Raw genomic sequence first — 17,198 nt, 5'->3', positions numbered from 1 at the left:
AAATGAGCTGTTAATTGAAACTCACGCTGAGTATATAATGTTCTGTTCCCTTACTTGTTCTGAATAATTTAGTCCCGCTAAATAAAACGGTTTTTTAGAACAGAGTGGTTCTTGGTCCATTTTTGTAAACAATAACTGGGGCAAAAATCTACCTAAGTACCTAATTTAAAGAAAATCACTCTATAACAGTTGTTTGTAATAGGTCGGTCCTAGATCCAATTTCTGATTCAAATTTTACTAAATATTGGATTACACAAAAAACTAAATGTTTACCAAATAAACCATTTTTTTTTTTTTTTTTGAATAGGTTAGTCCTTAGTCTACTTTTTGTAATTTGGTGATAAAAATTTGTCTACAGTCTTCATCAGGCCCTCGATTCTGTAGTTATGAGTTTTTAAATCTACACTACATTTCAAAACCCACCCTTAGAGAATCCAGGTAAAGAAGGGTTTACGACATAAGACTAACGGTCAGAACGTCAATTTATCATTTTGGCCGTTTACTTTCTGTCACCCAACCTAAAATATCTTCTTTTCTCTCATGTACGCTTTCTATAATCCAATTTACTATTTAAAACTTTATCTACGTTTTCTAAAAGTCCAAATATTTGCTGGGATATATGTGAACAAATAAACGTGCATACATGAATGTATATGTATTATGTACATCTGTGAGTAAAACAAAGCAGCAATACTGATTTGGAAATTTTATTAGTTATTTTCAATTCTTTTTTATTTTCATTAATTTAAAAAAAATGTTTGTGTTTGGCTGATCTGAGATAAATATTTGCGAATAAAACTCGCAATTCTTTATAACAGAGCTGCTCAACCCCTATACACTTATAGCACTTTTGTTTTTGTTTTGCGCCGACGAATAAGCACAGATACAAATTCACACTTTGAATATAAAAAAAAATTCGTAGTACTCCCATATGCCCTCACATCATATATACATATTATTTCTAATTGTTGTTTTTATGTAAGGGTCCCTTTTGCGGTCTTATTTGGAGTCCAAATCTATATATATATTTGGGCAATTTTGGTCGTAGTGCTTTTGTTTAGCTATATTTTATTAAAACAATTTGTTAAAAATAAACGATTGTGAGCACGCAAAGAAATCTATTTGTACTATGGCACTATTGTGAATATCTGCACTGCATTACCGGCAGTTGCTACTATACGCCCGATGACAGTGCAAGACAGCTGATTTCTGTTGATATTTGATAAGAGACTTTTAGATTGGTTGCGCAAGATGCGCACGGGTCCGGCTCGTATACATAAATTAAAATCATAGGAAAAATTTTAATTCAAAATTTATTTATTGAGGGTACTATCAAAATTCTTTAAACATTTAAAATAATATTTTTTTTTAATTTAAAAAAGTTTCAGTGTTCATGTTTTTGTATATGTATTGTGATTTGCACTTCAATATAAAACTTTTTGAACAGCCCTGCTTTATAACAATATTCGGGAATTTTTGTTTATTTAAATAATTTGCCAGCGGAGAAATGAAATTTAAATTAATAATTATATTTTTCAACAGACTATTTAAACTAACAAAAATCCACGGCGTATTTTGGCTGCGACGAGATACTGATCCGAGTCGATGTGGTCCTCGGGTCGTGCGCACATCAAAACACTGGAAGCGCGCCGTTCGTCAATCTCATTGCTGATATTTCGAGGGGGGGCGGGGGGGGGATGGGGCGGCGCACAGTGGACCGAAATTGAAAAGTTGGGACTTAGGACTTTAAATGTACATTTTCGTATTCTGTGATCTTTTTCCATAATTGAAAAAAGTTATGACCCTTTTAGTAACCGAGTTTCATATCGACATACCCTATCAAGCATATGTGTACATCTAGGTATTTTTTCCAATTTCCAGCAATTTTGGCTTCACTAAAAAATTATTTACTATTTCTCAATAAAATCAAGATCTAACCCACAAGCTTTCAATTTTATTTTAAAAATGTGTGCAAAATTCGAGAAAAAACTCGAGGAAATTTTTTCAAATTTGTGCAAGAAAACAAATATACTATCGCTCAAGAAATGAGTGCGATTCAATTCGAAATGGACAATTTAACGGAAACAAAATGTGAAAAAGTTAAAGTCAGTCACTCATTAGTACTAACCATGATTGATGGAAACGCTTCATCAATTTTGGGTGATACATCCACGCAACGTGACATATGTAAGGCTACCCCAAAAAAAAAAAGATGAATGACCTCACTTTAATTTTTCACATAGACGTTGATACTTACATTTACAAATATGGGATGTCAACTCTGCATTCGAGAATTCGGTTTATGGAGTGTATTCTTCATATATCTTACCGATTAGAATTTAAATCCTGGAAGAAAAGCGGAGAGCAGTACAGAATTCTTTCAGAAACCAGACTGGTTTATTGGTAGACGTGGTAAAGCAAGACACGGTACAACGAATGATGGAAATACCGCTAGACGATTTTTCACTGACATTGAAACTACCGCCTCTATAACTGGTGTTAGTGAAAATATCATTCAAAGATTCTCTACAATATTAGGGGCACTTTCATGTGGGTGTACAAAAGTTCAACATGTACGCCAGAGAAACCATTCGAGTTTACGTCGAACTATATGAATGGTATTACATGCCTTCAAGTTTGCATAAAATTTTAGTACATGGAGCTTCAATAATAGAGCATTTTGGTTCCATTCCTATTGGAAAGTTGCCCGAAGAAGTCGCTGAATCCAGAAATAAAAATTTTAGAGAATATCGTCGATACCATGCAAGAAACATTAGCCACAAAGCCACAAATGAGGACATTTTAAATAATTTGTTAGTTACTTCTGACCCATTTATTTCATCGAGGAGATCGAAATTACCTAGTAAGCATGAGGAAATATCCGAAGAAGTGAAATCTCTACTACTCCTACCGCAAAACCTCGACTATGATACAGAAAAGTAAATATTTTAGTTTCTCAATTTTAATTGGGTACGAATATAAATACTACATATGAAACGCAACATTTACTTAAATAATAAAAATTGTTTTTTTTTAAGTTTTTTTTTTGGTCATATACTATATATGTATATATTTGGAGATTTCATGGACTATTGACCGATCGAATAATTTTTGCTTTTAATTACTCTTCTTACTTTTCATATAAACAAAAATAAAATAAAATTAATGAACAAGCTGGAATAGCTAAATTTTTGATTTGAAACTTTTTTGGATTTGTAAATATAACTTCAATATAAAAAAATTATATGTATAATATGAATTATCAAATATTTTTTTTTTTATTTTTGTTTTTAAATTCTACCCAAATTTAAAAAGTGATTCGCAAAATCAAAAAACAAAAAAAGGGGAACCTTTTCGAACCATGAAACCGAATACATTGCACAGTTTATAACCCTAACTATATAAATAAATTTATCAAGTTTTGAGGAAATGTGAGGAAAATGAGTTAACGGTAAAAATGTGATTTTTCCCATACATGAATTTATTTTATTTGCTATAACTTTTTTGTTTAATACTTTATGAAAAAATACTAATATATAAAAAGGTCATGTAATGAGACTTAAAATCGATAACCATCAAAGTTTTTGTGTTACTAACTAATATTTTTTTCATTTCCCTAAGTCCACTGAAAGCTAAATCCAGTCCACTGTGCGGCGGCCATGTAGCTTGATGTATATTTTTATGCATGTACTTTGTGCTGGATGAGACCGTGTTTGTAGCACCGGCGAAGTCGATCAGCCCATCAGCAGAGGTTTATTGCGTAGGCTGAGCTCTCCGATCGTGGGTCCAAAAACGCCTTTGCCCACCCTGGCATTAAAGCCACCAAAGCACAACTTTATATCGTGGCGGAGGCAGCGCACGTATGGGCGCAAATGAATGATATATTCAAATTGTTGCTTTTATTCGGATAGCGGCGAGACGTTCGTCCACAGGCGTGAACGTCAATACTTGGCGACGAAAGTCTCTCTCCCACCACCTATCCGAAGATGCACTACAGTAAATGTCGAATTTTTTTATTTTCTACTTTCATTGCTTCGTTCCAGCGCATTTCTTGGATGGGGGTGATATCGGACTTTCACGAAAACTATGTAAACTAATTTTGAAAACGTTTTCGGAAAACATCGCAAATTCGAAATTTGTATTTAAGGTTTAAGGAAACTTTTTTGAGTGTTCAGTTTTTTAGTTGAATTTAATTAAATGTAACAAAGAAAAAGTACAAATTCGCACTGATTTTTGACAATTTTTTCGAAAACAGTTTCGAACTTTTTCGAAAAAGGTTCCGAAATCGGTTCGCACAGTTTACATTATACAATTTGTATGAGTTTTCATTTAAATTTCATGAAAATAAAGAAATAAATGTGTGCTGCTATTTTTTAATCGCTACTGTACTTGCAACATATAAGCAACACTTTCCAATTTCATTCATACTTCATTCTCTTACTGTACGTTTAACTAATTGACCATTTATATATGCCCGTATGTGTGCCATTCTCAATTATTCCTTTCTTTTTCTTCTTTATTTTATTTTTTAAATTCTACCCCTTGCATTAGAAATTTATATAAAACGTAAATTTTTTGTTTTTTCTTGTTCTTAAGAAAGATACTTTTACTAAGTGCTTCAATTTCTTCACACTTTGCTTATCTTTCGCCAACTCCCAAATTTTTTTCCAATTTCATTTGGGCGCTTCTTAGAAGGCCGACGAGGTCTATGTAAACCTGTCATGATTTTGTATTTTGTTTCCCTTTTTTATTGCTTATAATCTTGTTTGTTTTACAATTATAATAGAGCTTCTCCCTTTATACTTGTTATGTCTTTCTATGAGTGCGCAATGTTTATGTGGAAGTTATACTGCCACTCAATAAGAATGATACGAAGTACATGCGATTCTTGTGATGACGTCAGTGATTTGTAATGTTTGTCGTACACCCGTTGCGCTTACCTAATGGTAGAATTCATTATGGCGCTATTGTTTTTTTTTTATCATTTTATCTAGAACTTAAAATGTTCATACAATCGAAATAGGAATGTTTGAAAAGTAATAAATACTCACTTTGATAGCAAATAATGAGGTAATAATCGAAAATATTAACTTTTTTACAAAAACTTAATATCAATTGAACGTCCTAGGCGATTTTGGCTGTCCCATAAGCGAAGCACGCAAGCCGTCCTTTCCCTACTCAGTGAGGTTCTTTCAGCTCGTCTGCTGCTTGTTGTTGCTCAAGTCGCTGTTGATAACTATAACTTTGGAGCCGGAGCGTTTTTATCGATCGATTTAGCGATCGACTGAAGGCAATAAGCCTGCTTCTAAGAGGCGGAAAGAATCCAGTTCCATAGTGAAATACCAAGCGCAGAGATGACGAATGAAGTGGATGATAAGCCAAGGAGAGGTAACATCAAGGCGTCGACTTTCCCGGAGAGGCCAAAAGGAAGTAACACTGTGGCTGGCTTTCCCTGAGAGTATGAATGCCTTGACAATCCTTTTGGACAGAGTTCTACCGAAGGATGGATACCTGTTGAAAGGGAGCTTTTGGGTTCCCGGTGAAGGCCTCCTTATTAGCCTATCCCTAATCTCCTATCGTTATTTAATTTTGAAAAACACCAAAAACGTGATTAACTTCAATAACTAAATTGCATGTATAGTTTAAAATTCTAACTCGTGATTAAGATTTTTTTAATGCGAAAAGGGGCGTGGCACCGCGACTTCTGAGAAAAATCTAGACTAATACCTGTCAAATCTGAAGATGTTGTTGTTGTAGCGATAAGGTTACTCCCCGAAGGCTTTGGGGAGTGTTATCGATGTGATGGTCCTTTGCCGGATACAGATCCGGTAAGCTCCGGTAACACAGCTCCATTTAGGTGCTAGCCCGACTACCTCGAGAACGATTTATATGGCCACATTAAACCTTCAGGCACCCCCCACCCCCCCGCCACTCGCCTTTCTGAAGATCAGCCATTATGTTTATGCTTACGTTTCTCCTATATATGCAACTAGCAGAGCCGGCAGACGTCTATCTGCATAAGTTTTAAGAAGTGTTTACCTTTTACTCTCCCTCCCCCTTTTCCTGCTTTTATTCACTCCTTCCTCTGCCTTTCACTTTCTATGCGACTCTCCCCCTACGTCTTTTCCCAAGCATTTTTTTCCCGCTGTATCTATTTCTGTCTCTATCCTCGTCTAACTCTTATCTCTCGCTCAGACTCTTACTCCTCTTCTATTTTCTCTTCTTTCTAGTTCTTATTCTCCTCCATCCCTTATTTCCAGTTCCAGTTACAGTCCCATCCCAATTCACAGTCCCTAGTCCATTTCCCGGAAAAAAGTTATAAATATCCAATCACAGAGAAACAAAAAGAGAGGGCGATCGACCCCACGTGCACCCCAGCATTCTGTTACATGCATAAAGTGCCGCTGAGGCCACCTTCGCTTTCTCCTCCTCGTTGAAGTTCCACACCAACTTATTTCCTAGAAGTATTCCTAGATTCCTAGAGCCTGCGACATTTCATTTTTTTTTTACTTTTTTTCCGACTTTGATTTTTAAGGTTTTTTTCATGACCTACTAAAAAAATTTTCATATGTGTACACTGTGTCGATAACAGTTTTTTCAAAAAAAAAAAAAAATATACATGAAAATTTTACAATCAAATGAAAATTTTTTTAGTAGGTCATGAAAAAAACCTTAAAAATCAAAGTCGAAAAAAAGTCAATGAAATTTCGCAGGCTCGAAAATTATTTGTTTGGGTATGCGTAGTGGAATTTTTTTCCTGAGTCCAAATCCTATTGAAAAATCGATGGCGCTATATTGGTTAATAAATCGACCCAGTCTAATGTGCATTCAATTCTTGAATGCATGTGCTGCTATTACAACAACACCAACATATGGAAAAAAAATACATATTTGCACTACATACTGCACTTAATAATATGAATTTAAATAAACTAATTGCAATTGAAATTTATAATTTTTGTAAGCGTGATGGCATCAGCGTCGACGTCGTTGGCTGTGAACTTGAAACATTCGCACAATTATTTAGGACAAAAGCAAATAAAATATTTTACGCAAAAGCGAGTTAAATTATCCCAAAACAAATCAAATTGATCAGGCTATAAATAAAAATATTTCGTGTCTTGTGTATGCTGAGGAAGTCCCTTCTTACTTACTTAATTGGCGCTTAACCGTTTAAACCGTTAAGGCCATCCAACAAGGCGCCCCGTCACTCCTTTTCTCTGTCAACCGGCGCCAATTGGTCACAGAAGGGAGTTTAAATCGTGTTCCACCTGGTCCTTCCAACGGAATGGGGGCCGCCCTCTACCTCTGTTACCATAGGCCTAGCCAGCGCAGCCGCTGTGTTTTAATTCGCTGGACTATATTGATGTCTGCGTATATATATAGAGAAAGTCCCTTCACAGTGAATATTTTTCTTAAATTCACAAAAATAAGTAAAACGAAAAAATTTGCTAATGAAATTTTTAACAATTTTTGCTATTTTTGTGTTCAATCTTCAAAGAACAACAATGGACTGGGTCAGTTCCAAGCAAAAGCGTTTTAAAAATTCGCCTCTGAATTTAAAGATTCAGCTCTATGCGTACTGTTGTGAATACGAAAACTGCATGATTTTCAAGTCAGTTTAGACCCAAAAGTTGTTTAACGAAAACTGTGTATAGCTTCGAAACATTTGAAAATTCTGCAAGTTTCGAAATTCCACATAAATATTTCGAAACTGTTAGAATTTTACAAAACTTTTTGTGTATTTTTTTTAGTTAAAAGTTATATAAATAGCAATATATATTGTGGCGAATATTATCATCGCTAAGCTGTTAGTAAATAATCACACAACAACAAAAACATGAAGCAGCCACTCTTATGCACATGTACACATTAAAGCTAGCAACACTTATGTAGAACGCGACGAAGAGCTATCTCACACACACATATGTGGTCAACAGCCGAAGTAGTTACTCACACATACACGCGCATATGGCTATAAACTACAAATATGCATGTACTCATATAACTAATTACCAAGCATGAGCTACAAAAGTTCTAGAAGGTAAAACGTCTAGACCTTTGGAGAAATATGCGAACGAAGCAACGGAGATTATAAAAGCAGCGCAAGCTGAACTATCAGTAATCAGTTTGATTTAAACACGCTATCAGTTGCGAAGTGAAGTCTAATTGTGAAGTATAGTTGTACTACTCCCAAAGTCGGCTAATAAATACCATTTTACAATACAGAATATTGGAGTGATTTATTCAAGAGTTTAGCGATTCGAACGTTAGCAGAAGCTTTCAAATAAGCGGAATTTCCCTAAATTCGTTACAATATATACTTGGTTCGATTTACCTCAGAGGAGGTTTAGGCCGAGCTTCTTTTACAATTTGCGTCGTGCCTCTTAATTTTCCCTACACGTTTTTGCCGATTTGGAACGGCATATGCAAGACAAATGAATTTTCACTGAGAAGCTTTTCATGGTAGAAATACAAAATACAAATCACTGACGGGGGGCATTAGAAAAACTTTTTTCTATTTTAAAAAACGCTTTCTAAATTTTTGATGTTGCTTCACCAATGAGCTGAACCCTCAGCACGCTACCACCACACCACGGGGCCGCCCTTTTTGGTTAAGTTCTTGTAAATCGGACAAGGTACAAAGTCAAAGTCTCAAGTTTCACAATAATTTTTGACAGTTATTTTTCCGAGCTGTGTTTCAAATTTTCTCCCACATAAAAGAATACACACTTTGTATAGAAGACATTTAAAACATGCTACTTTAATGAATTGTTTAACGGAAGCTATACAAATTAATCTAGAAAATTTTTTCGAAAACTCGAAAAGTTTTTAAAAATCTTCATTAAAGTTTTCTTATTGCTCGAAATTTTAGGAAATTTTTTGACGGTGCAGTCCTTTTAGTCCCATACATTTCAGTTTGACAAATTACAAATTTTAACTCCTAAGAACACAGTGATTTTCGAACTGTGTGTCAGATTTTCTTCTATATAAATGGTACAACTTTTCACACATTGTATAAAATGAGTTTTAATGAATTGTACCACGAAAACAATGTGAAACCAATTTCGAGAAGCTTTATAAACTTATTCATCAAGTTACAAAGTTTTCATTTAGTATTCAAGAACAATTTTTTTGCGTGCAACTTATTTCAATCTGATAAAATTGAGGCTTGAAGTATACTTATAAATTCACAACACAACGAGTTTTCACATCTTTTTCAAATTGGGTTTGAGATTTTCTTTCATATAAAAAATTTACATTTCTGCATGGCGAGGTGATGCTTAATGTCCCTTTTAGGCCCTCTCGATATTTCCAACCGCTATATTTAATTACATGTAGATCGAATTTTCAAAATACATGAACCTCTTCGTTGTCTGTGTCAAGATTTCAATAATCACTGCAATAATACTGATACGTGTGACACACTTTACAGTATAAAAAAATATATACTCACTGCCTTGAACTCATAACTGTTTCAAAATTAACATGTTAAACTAAATCTGTTACCAGCTCCACTTACTTTGGGCGAGTGGCTTGGAATCACGACCATTCCAACCTCCCACACATCGCAGCCCTACCCATTGTGTGTGTGAAATATACATCAGCTGCTCGAAATCACGTCCATTCCGACAGCACTAATAATCAATAGTTACTTTGGGCGGGTGGCTTGGAATCAAGTCCTTTCCAAGCTCCCACACATCGCAGCCCTTCTTATTGGTTGTTAAATATACATCAGCTGCTCGAAATCACAGTCCATCCCGATATATATACATATTTTATAATATAATTTTGCTCGCTATGTATGATTCTGTAATCCGTAATTATATTTAGTCTAATTAATTGTAAAATTTGTAGACTAATAAATAAATAAATAAACACACTCTACATGGAATACATATTAAAACACCCTGCTTAACCCATTTTCTCCCGATACTATATTCCGTGAAGGAAATCGCATGAAATTTTGTGTGGTTGCTATTATAGGACTACTGAACGCTATTTCAAGTTTTTAGACTGATAGGTCTCCTGGATGCGACAGGAGAGACTGTTGCGAAAACGCAACGTTGGGAGAAACACTACAAAATGTGATGCACTTAAATAATCAAATAAATTCAATAAATTAAAATTTAGTCTATTGACTAAATGTCTTTAGTAGAAGTAATTTATTTTATAAAGTTAAAAATATTTTTATTTGGTAATAATTAACCTTATTATAATTAACATAGCTTTTTCTTGCTGTCCAATGTGCTTTGATATTCATCGAAACATTTTTTTTTTCTTTTTTTGCATTCATTAACAGTTTGCGAATGGCACAGAGCATATCCTTTACGTTTGTTGCCTGGAGGTTTCCATACTTAATGATCACGAACATTAGTTCCAGGAAGATGGACTGGTCTACGAGTATCTGCTTCTTCAATGTCTAATGGATCACTGTTCTCTCGAGAAACTTCTTCTTCGCAATGTAAAAGCAATTTCCATTTTAAAAGCAATTTGAGACATAGGACGAGTACCCAAGCAGGTTAGGGGGCTTAGAATATACCCGCGGCAGGTATGCCTGTCGTAAGAGGCGACTAAAATACCAAATTGATTCAAGGGGTTGTGTGGTGCGATCCTCTCAAGGGGTTGACAGCGCAACATATAGCTTTTCCAACCCAATTGTCAACCACAGATACCCGTGGCGAATGATGTTTCATTAACATCCGAGGCTCTGGATGTAAAGGTTGTTTTTCAATCTGTTTGAAAAATAAAGTAATAAATAAATAGAACCAAAAAATTTACACCCAATCATAGATGCAACGATGTTGTTTTTTAGCGGTTGAACTGTTGTTTTATCGGGCGGTGCGAATTTAAAATCAATACGTTATGTTTTCTTCCATTTGAGTGCACTCAAAGAGGATAAATACAATAGGAGCCGTCACTCGTTATTTTTTTGGCATTTACTCGATGTATACTGAGAGGTAGTCGCTACTTTTTTTTGGGCGAGATGTTTATAAATGTCTTCTATACATTTTCCTGGGGTATTTGTGTTTATTTTTCGACTGTATTTAATTAATTTATTTAATTCTCTTTCCAAAGATCACAGTTGCACAAGGGGCCTACACGGCATGGATAAATGAGAGGCAATTAAAAATGTCCCTCTCAGAAAACATTCGGCATCAATTTTTTCAATTTCCAGCGAGATACTCGCCACAGAATAAAGAGTGACGGCTCTTATTGTATTTATCCTCTTTGGTGCACCAAGATCTTTTTCTGCAATATGCTTGGTGTTTTTTCCAGAACAAGATGGTCCATCGTCAGGTGTTTCAGATAAACATAGTAGCGGTGGCCCAAAATCTTCCACACCTAATTCAACCTCGACTTCTAGCTCTTCACAAAAAAAACTAAATACCCACAATATTGATCAAAAACGACGAAAAAGTTCTCCTAGATGTCTTTCCTTAAATTTTCCTAAGTGCCGAATGCATGTTGTTGTAGCATTGTCGAATGCATAGTTTTAGCCAGCATTTTCGCAACACATAATTTTAACTTCTGATTTTTAATAGAAAACAGAGACCAAACGGGCAGAAGTTTGACAAATATTGTTATTTCATATTTTCTTGTAAAAAAACTTGAAATAAAACTATATTAATTTTTTTTATTTTTACACAAACAACAACATAAAAAATCATTATTTTTTAGACCTTTTTCAAACATGTGCTAAATCGAAACAAAACCAAAGTAATACAAATTTAGGCCATATTTATAAAAGCCAAAGTTCAGATTTTATTATAAAGTCGAAAAACTTGCAAACACTTTTTATTTCATAAGAGTTTTAAAGTCCCGAAGTTGCTGTTGCTAAAACGCAACAGCGGTAGAAAATGGGTTAAATGCGCCGTATTACGTAAACTTTGTACATCAATTTCGAGAACTGTTTCAAAAAGTTCGAAAATTTTAAAATGTGTTTAAAAAACTTTATGGAAATTTCCATACTGGTATTAAGAATTTTGGAAATTTTTGACTATGCTGTTTTTTAGTACAAACTTTGTAAATCAATTTCGAAAATGTTTTCGAAAATGTTCGAAAATTCGAGAGGTTTTAAAAAATTTCAAAACATGTTTAATAAAAGTTAATAGCTTTGAATATTGTAATTTGTTAGATTTGTTGAGCTAGAAGGCTTCACAGAATGAATAAAACTTATTTTTTGTTCACTGAAAGAAAAAGACAGGTAAAATCAACCGAAATACGAATCAATTCAACCGAAATTTCTGTTAATTTGTATCCATCGCAACAAGATGTCGAATCAACTGCACACAAATCGTTAATTCGTAATTGACCGTTTTAGTAGTCAAATGAACAAAAAAAGTTGCTGCGACAGCTTTGTATAAATGGGGAGAAATTGCGCAAAGTTTCTTATCTGAACATTCGGTTGTATGAGATATATACTATATATACCATCGATCTCTATGATTTTTTCACACAACAATATATGCTATACACGTAAGCATTTGGTCAAATTTGAAGCTTCTAGCTGTTAAAATGGGGCTGAAATTGCAAACAAATATATATACTATATATACCACCATATATGTATATACTATATATGCCACCGCTCTATGATTTTTTCACACAACAATATATACTATATACGTAAGCAATTGGCGAAATTTGAAGCCTCTAGCTCTTAAAATAGGGCAGTAATTACGAAAAGTTTCTTATCTGAACAATCGGTTGTGGGGGATATGTACTATATATGCGACCGATCTCATACATTTTTTCATACAACAATATGTGCAATATACGAAAGTATATGGTGAAGTTTGAAGCTTCGATCTGATAAATTGAGGAGGATATGACAAAAATCCTCTTTTTCTGAAAAATCGGTTGTATGGAGGATATATGCTATAGTGGTCCGATCCGGCCGGTTCCGACAAATGTCTAATCGGACACCTAAATACACCCGCTTACCAAATTTTTTCAAGATATCTCAAAAATTGAGGTACTAGTTTGCATACAAACAGACAGACGGACATGGCTAAATCAACTCAGCTCTTCATCCTGATCATTTCGGTATAGTTAATGGTGGGTCTATCTATTTTCATTTAAGGACTTACAATTTTGACATTCCATCCAAAGTTAATATACCATATCATTTTCATGAAAGGTATAGAAATACAATTTTTGAATAGCTTTTACTGCTATTTTTTCACACGCAGTGTTAATGCACCACGCTACATATAAATATATTTAAGATCATACAAGCAACCACATTATTTTAAAATCTAATTGCATACATAATATTGATATATATATTTCTACATATTTTTTTTATTTTCCTACTCTCAACAAACTAATTGAACAAAACAATTCTCCAACATTCCATGCATGCACCAACAAAACAACAAACAAATAAAAATTGAAAAAATGCTGCTGACTCCTCTTCACCGCATTAAATCGAAACCAAATTGCAAAAACCAAACCAACTACACATTCATTCATTTGTGTTTGTTGCACCAATTCGACACACCAATGTTGAATATGCGAATATTTAGTGTGTAAAGACCGTGACGAGAAGCTAAAGTTGGCACGGGAACGTCAAAATGAAGAAAGACAAAGAAAAATTGAAGAGCTAAAAGCGCAAGCGGAAGCGGCTCAACGATATCGTGAACAGAAAGAAGAGGAACGTCGCCGCCGCATTGAGGAGATTCGACAACGCGACACGGAGAAACGACAACAGGTCGAAGAACGAAAACGCGCCATAACCGAGGCGGAAAAGGAGCGCCGCGAATATATATTACGGAAGAATCAGGTATGAGAAAAACAAATGTGTGAAAAAAAGAATTGCACTTCCCATTTTATTAAAGCTGGTGAAATTGAAAATGTCTTAGCACTTCACATATTGTTTTACCTTAATTCACAGACGATCATACCAACAAATTTACTTTTCAGTTTTTAAAAAAGTATTGATTAGGGCTTTTGTGAATTACTGTAACGATATGTTCTTATATATATATATATATTAGGGCGGGTCGATTTAAAAATCGCTCATTGCTCTGTGAAAATCGTATTCTAGGGATCAAAATAAGAAACTTTGCCGAAGGAACCATACCTCTAAAACGAATTCTGATGTCCCCCCCTTTGGGTCGAACTTTTGGGTAGGGGCAATTTCAATTCTACCTGCTGTGTCTTGTGGTGGCTTAAAAAAACAACACAAGCAATTTTACGATCTGCAATTGTGTCACAGTGATACCTTCATTTTTTAAAACGGTTGAATAAAAACCCACACAACTATGTTTACGACATGCAAATGCATCACAGTGATGCCTTGGTTTTAAAAGGGGGTTGTAAAAACGCTAATTTCTAATAATTTTTTTTCATTTCTTTTCTATTACTAAGTTAAATTCATTTTTTCATTTACATATGTTCTGACTAAATAAATTTTTAAAGAGAAAAATAAACTCCAAAAAGAAAAAACATAGGCATTTCAAAGTGGGATTTTTCAAAATTTGCCCCTATGACCCAAAGGGGGGGGGGGGGGGGCGGACATCAGAATTCGTTTTAGAGGTATGGTTCCTTCGGCAAAGTTTCTTATTTTGATTCCTAGAATATGATTTTCACAGAGCAATAGGCGATTTTTTTGCCTCCCCACAAATCGACCCGGCCTAATGTATATGGTATTTTTCTGATTTTGTAGGAACGTGAATCCCGCTTGGAAACAAAGAAAAGCTCCCGCAATACAGTAGCCTTTGCTTTTGGCTCGTCTACACCACGTCTTTTAGAGCCAGATTTTGGACTGGTATCGCCAAGCACTTATTTGGGTCATCGACGGTGAGTTTTTATAAAATTTTGAATTGATAAAACGATGGATTACACGATTTCCCATTAGTGTATTTGGACCAAACATGGTCCCTTTTAATTTAAATTGATCCGCTGTTCCCTTTTGCCCTATCATTTGTGCGCTTTGATTTATTATTACATATGTAGGTATTTTTTTTACACATGCGCATAAACAAACGTCAACCATGCTCGCTTTCTGGTTAGGTTACTACTGATCTGGTTGTGTTATTTCGCTACGCTATGGATGTAAGTTACTAATATTTTCACAGCCATCTCAGAGAGCAATGCCGTACCCAGACCTTATGTAGATTGTACACATGTTAGAGGAGTTCCATCGGTTCATCTAAGGCTAGTAAGTTATACTTACTTAATTGGGCGCTTAACCGTTTAACCGGCTCATGTGCGGGTTCCGATAACATTACTTTCTTAGACGAAGCATCGTCTTCCATTCGCATAACATGGCCGAGCTAATGTAGACGCTGCGTTTTAAATCGCTGAACTTTGTTGCTGTCTGCGTAAACCTCTTAAAGCTCATCATTCAATATTTCTCGGTACTCGACGTCGCCAACGCATAGAAGTCCGTAAATCTTTCGAAGAAATTTTCTCTCCAACACTCCCAGAGACGCCTCATCCAAGGTCTATGTTAAGAGATATGTAAAGCATGATTTTCCTTTGCCTGGAGAGGACTTTAAATTGCCTACCTAGTCCAAAGAATTCTTTTAAGTGGGGTTGCTTCTCGGCAGTGTTTGGCAATGAAAATGCATCTACCTTCCAGCTGCCGTTCAGTTTAAAACATGTTTAAAGTCTTCATTTGACCTATACTTTTCCTTTCGCCTCTACTTACTGTGTTCCGAGCTGAAAACGTCGTACCTTTTCTTGCTTCTTCGTCGTCTTTCGCTGCCTCTTTGCTTTCCCTACGGTTTCACCACTTTCTCGCTCTTTTCACCTTTTTGTTTCTGTATTCCTTCTATGTCCTCACTATGTTCTCGCTTTTCCACCATTGTCTCTGATTCTTTTTCCTTAATTCTCTTTCAAATTATCCCGCTCCATTTTCTCTCTTTTCTCGTCATTTTATTCGATTCGTGTCTCTATTTCGCGCTTTAATTTTTCTATATCGTTTTTACCTCTTTTCGGCCTTGTTCGTATATATGTTTTCCTTTTAATGAACTTTTATTTCCTGCCGGGTTTCTCTCTTAGCTTTTAGCTATCTTATTTCCATCTCTTTTCCCCGTTATTCCTTTCTCTGTTTTTTCTCTCCCCATAATTTTTCCTCCATCTTTCTTCGGTGCCCGCCCAGTTTTGGCTCTAGCTTCAAGTCAATTAAGGTTTAGTTTCGGTTCCAGACTCTGTCTGGTTTTGTTTCCGGTCAGGTTTTGGTACGGCTTCGATATTGTTTTGTTGCCGATTTTTGACGGGGTTTGGCTCTCGTTTCGATCCCTGCTCCGGTTTTGGTTTCGGTTTTGGCTTTGGTTTCTGTTAAGGCTTCCCTTCGGTTCAGTTTGGTTTCTATTCTGATTTCGGTTTCTTGCGACTTATTCTCCCTCTCATCACTTTATTTATTCCTTCCTGCCCTTTCATTTCCTTTGCTCTCCTCTCAATTGTGTTCCTTTCCCTTTCTTTACTTGGTGAGCCCCAATAGACCAGTGAACGGTGAGTACCTCAGCAAATATGAATATCTGCATTCTATTCATCTAAATAATGGCGGAAGATCTTATTTCGTTTAATTGCCTAGAACCTCTGCAAGACTAGAAATTATCAATTTTTTATAAGGCTCGTTAAGCCGGGGCTAGTCGAAACTGTGTGCTATGGTTGCTGATCTTGAGTATCCGAAGAGCCGCCAGACTTTCTGAGAAGTTGGCCAGCCCATTATCTGTGCCATGCAGGCCGTTTCCATTATGAAGCGATCGATCGGTGGCGGCCTGTTGCATATTGCATTCAGAGTCTCTGCAGGCATATCTAACCCCGTTCTCAATAAACGGGAGTTTACCAACTATGGGCTTTATATATTATTTTAACAATATTTTTTCTTAATCTTCCAGATCGACGTCGATCACTAATGTTACTGGTGCTTCATTATCACGTCGTAGTTCCGAACGTGAACTGACCGACAGTAGTGCCAAGAAGCGTGCAACATCCGCCGGTGGCACAGATCGGCATGAAGGTAAGCTCTTATTCACACTAGTTATCACGCATTCAATTTGCAGATTGTAAAAGCACACAAACTATTTTGTAGTAAATTAAAAAGAAACTCGCCAAGTCACAAAAACGACACAGTGCAATATCTTGGTGACCGTATACAGCAGCGAATACATTTAAAGTACGCAAAAGCACCTCTTGTTGCATCACGGCACCAATTCAAAAAACCTTTGCTAGTAAGTAGT

At 35.5% G+C, this 17,198-nt stretch overlaps 2 protein-coding genes across 10 annotated transcripts in view; one reads left to right on the top strand and one right to left on the bottom strand.

Annotated features, from left to right (window-relative positions):
• LOC137253109 (uncharacterized) overlaps positions 1–17,198 on the bottom strand; it is a 486,773-nt gene that overhangs the window by 28,662 nt on the left and 440,913 nt on the right. The window lies entirely within an intron of this gene.
• ens (ensconsin) overlaps positions 1–17,198 on the top strand; it is an 80,120-nt gene that overhangs the window by 26,301 nt on the left and 36,621 nt on the right. For all 9 annotated transcript variants that reach the window (XM_067789479.1, XM_067789481.1, XM_067789478.1 and 6 more), the window contains exons 3-5: positions 13,533–13,789; positions 14,675–14,808; positions 16,857–16,978. In XM_067789479.1, coding sequence (XP_067645580.1) covers positions 13,533–13,789; positions 14,675–14,808; positions 16,857–16,978 — 513 coding nt within the window. The remainder of the gene's footprint in view (positions 1–13,532; positions 13,790–14,674; positions 14,809–16,856; positions 16,979–17,198) is intronic.

Source organism: Eurosta solidaginis, chromosome 5 (genome assembly GCF_040869045.1).
Source record: "Eurosta solidaginis isolate ZX-2024a chromosome 5, ASM4086904v1, whole genome shotgun sequence".
NCBI lineage: Eukaryota > Metazoa > Arthropoda > Insecta > Diptera > Tephritidae > Eurosta > Eurosta solidaginis.
Note: the sequence above shows the minus strand (reverse complement) of the source record. Positions and strands in the feature narration are given on the sequence as shown.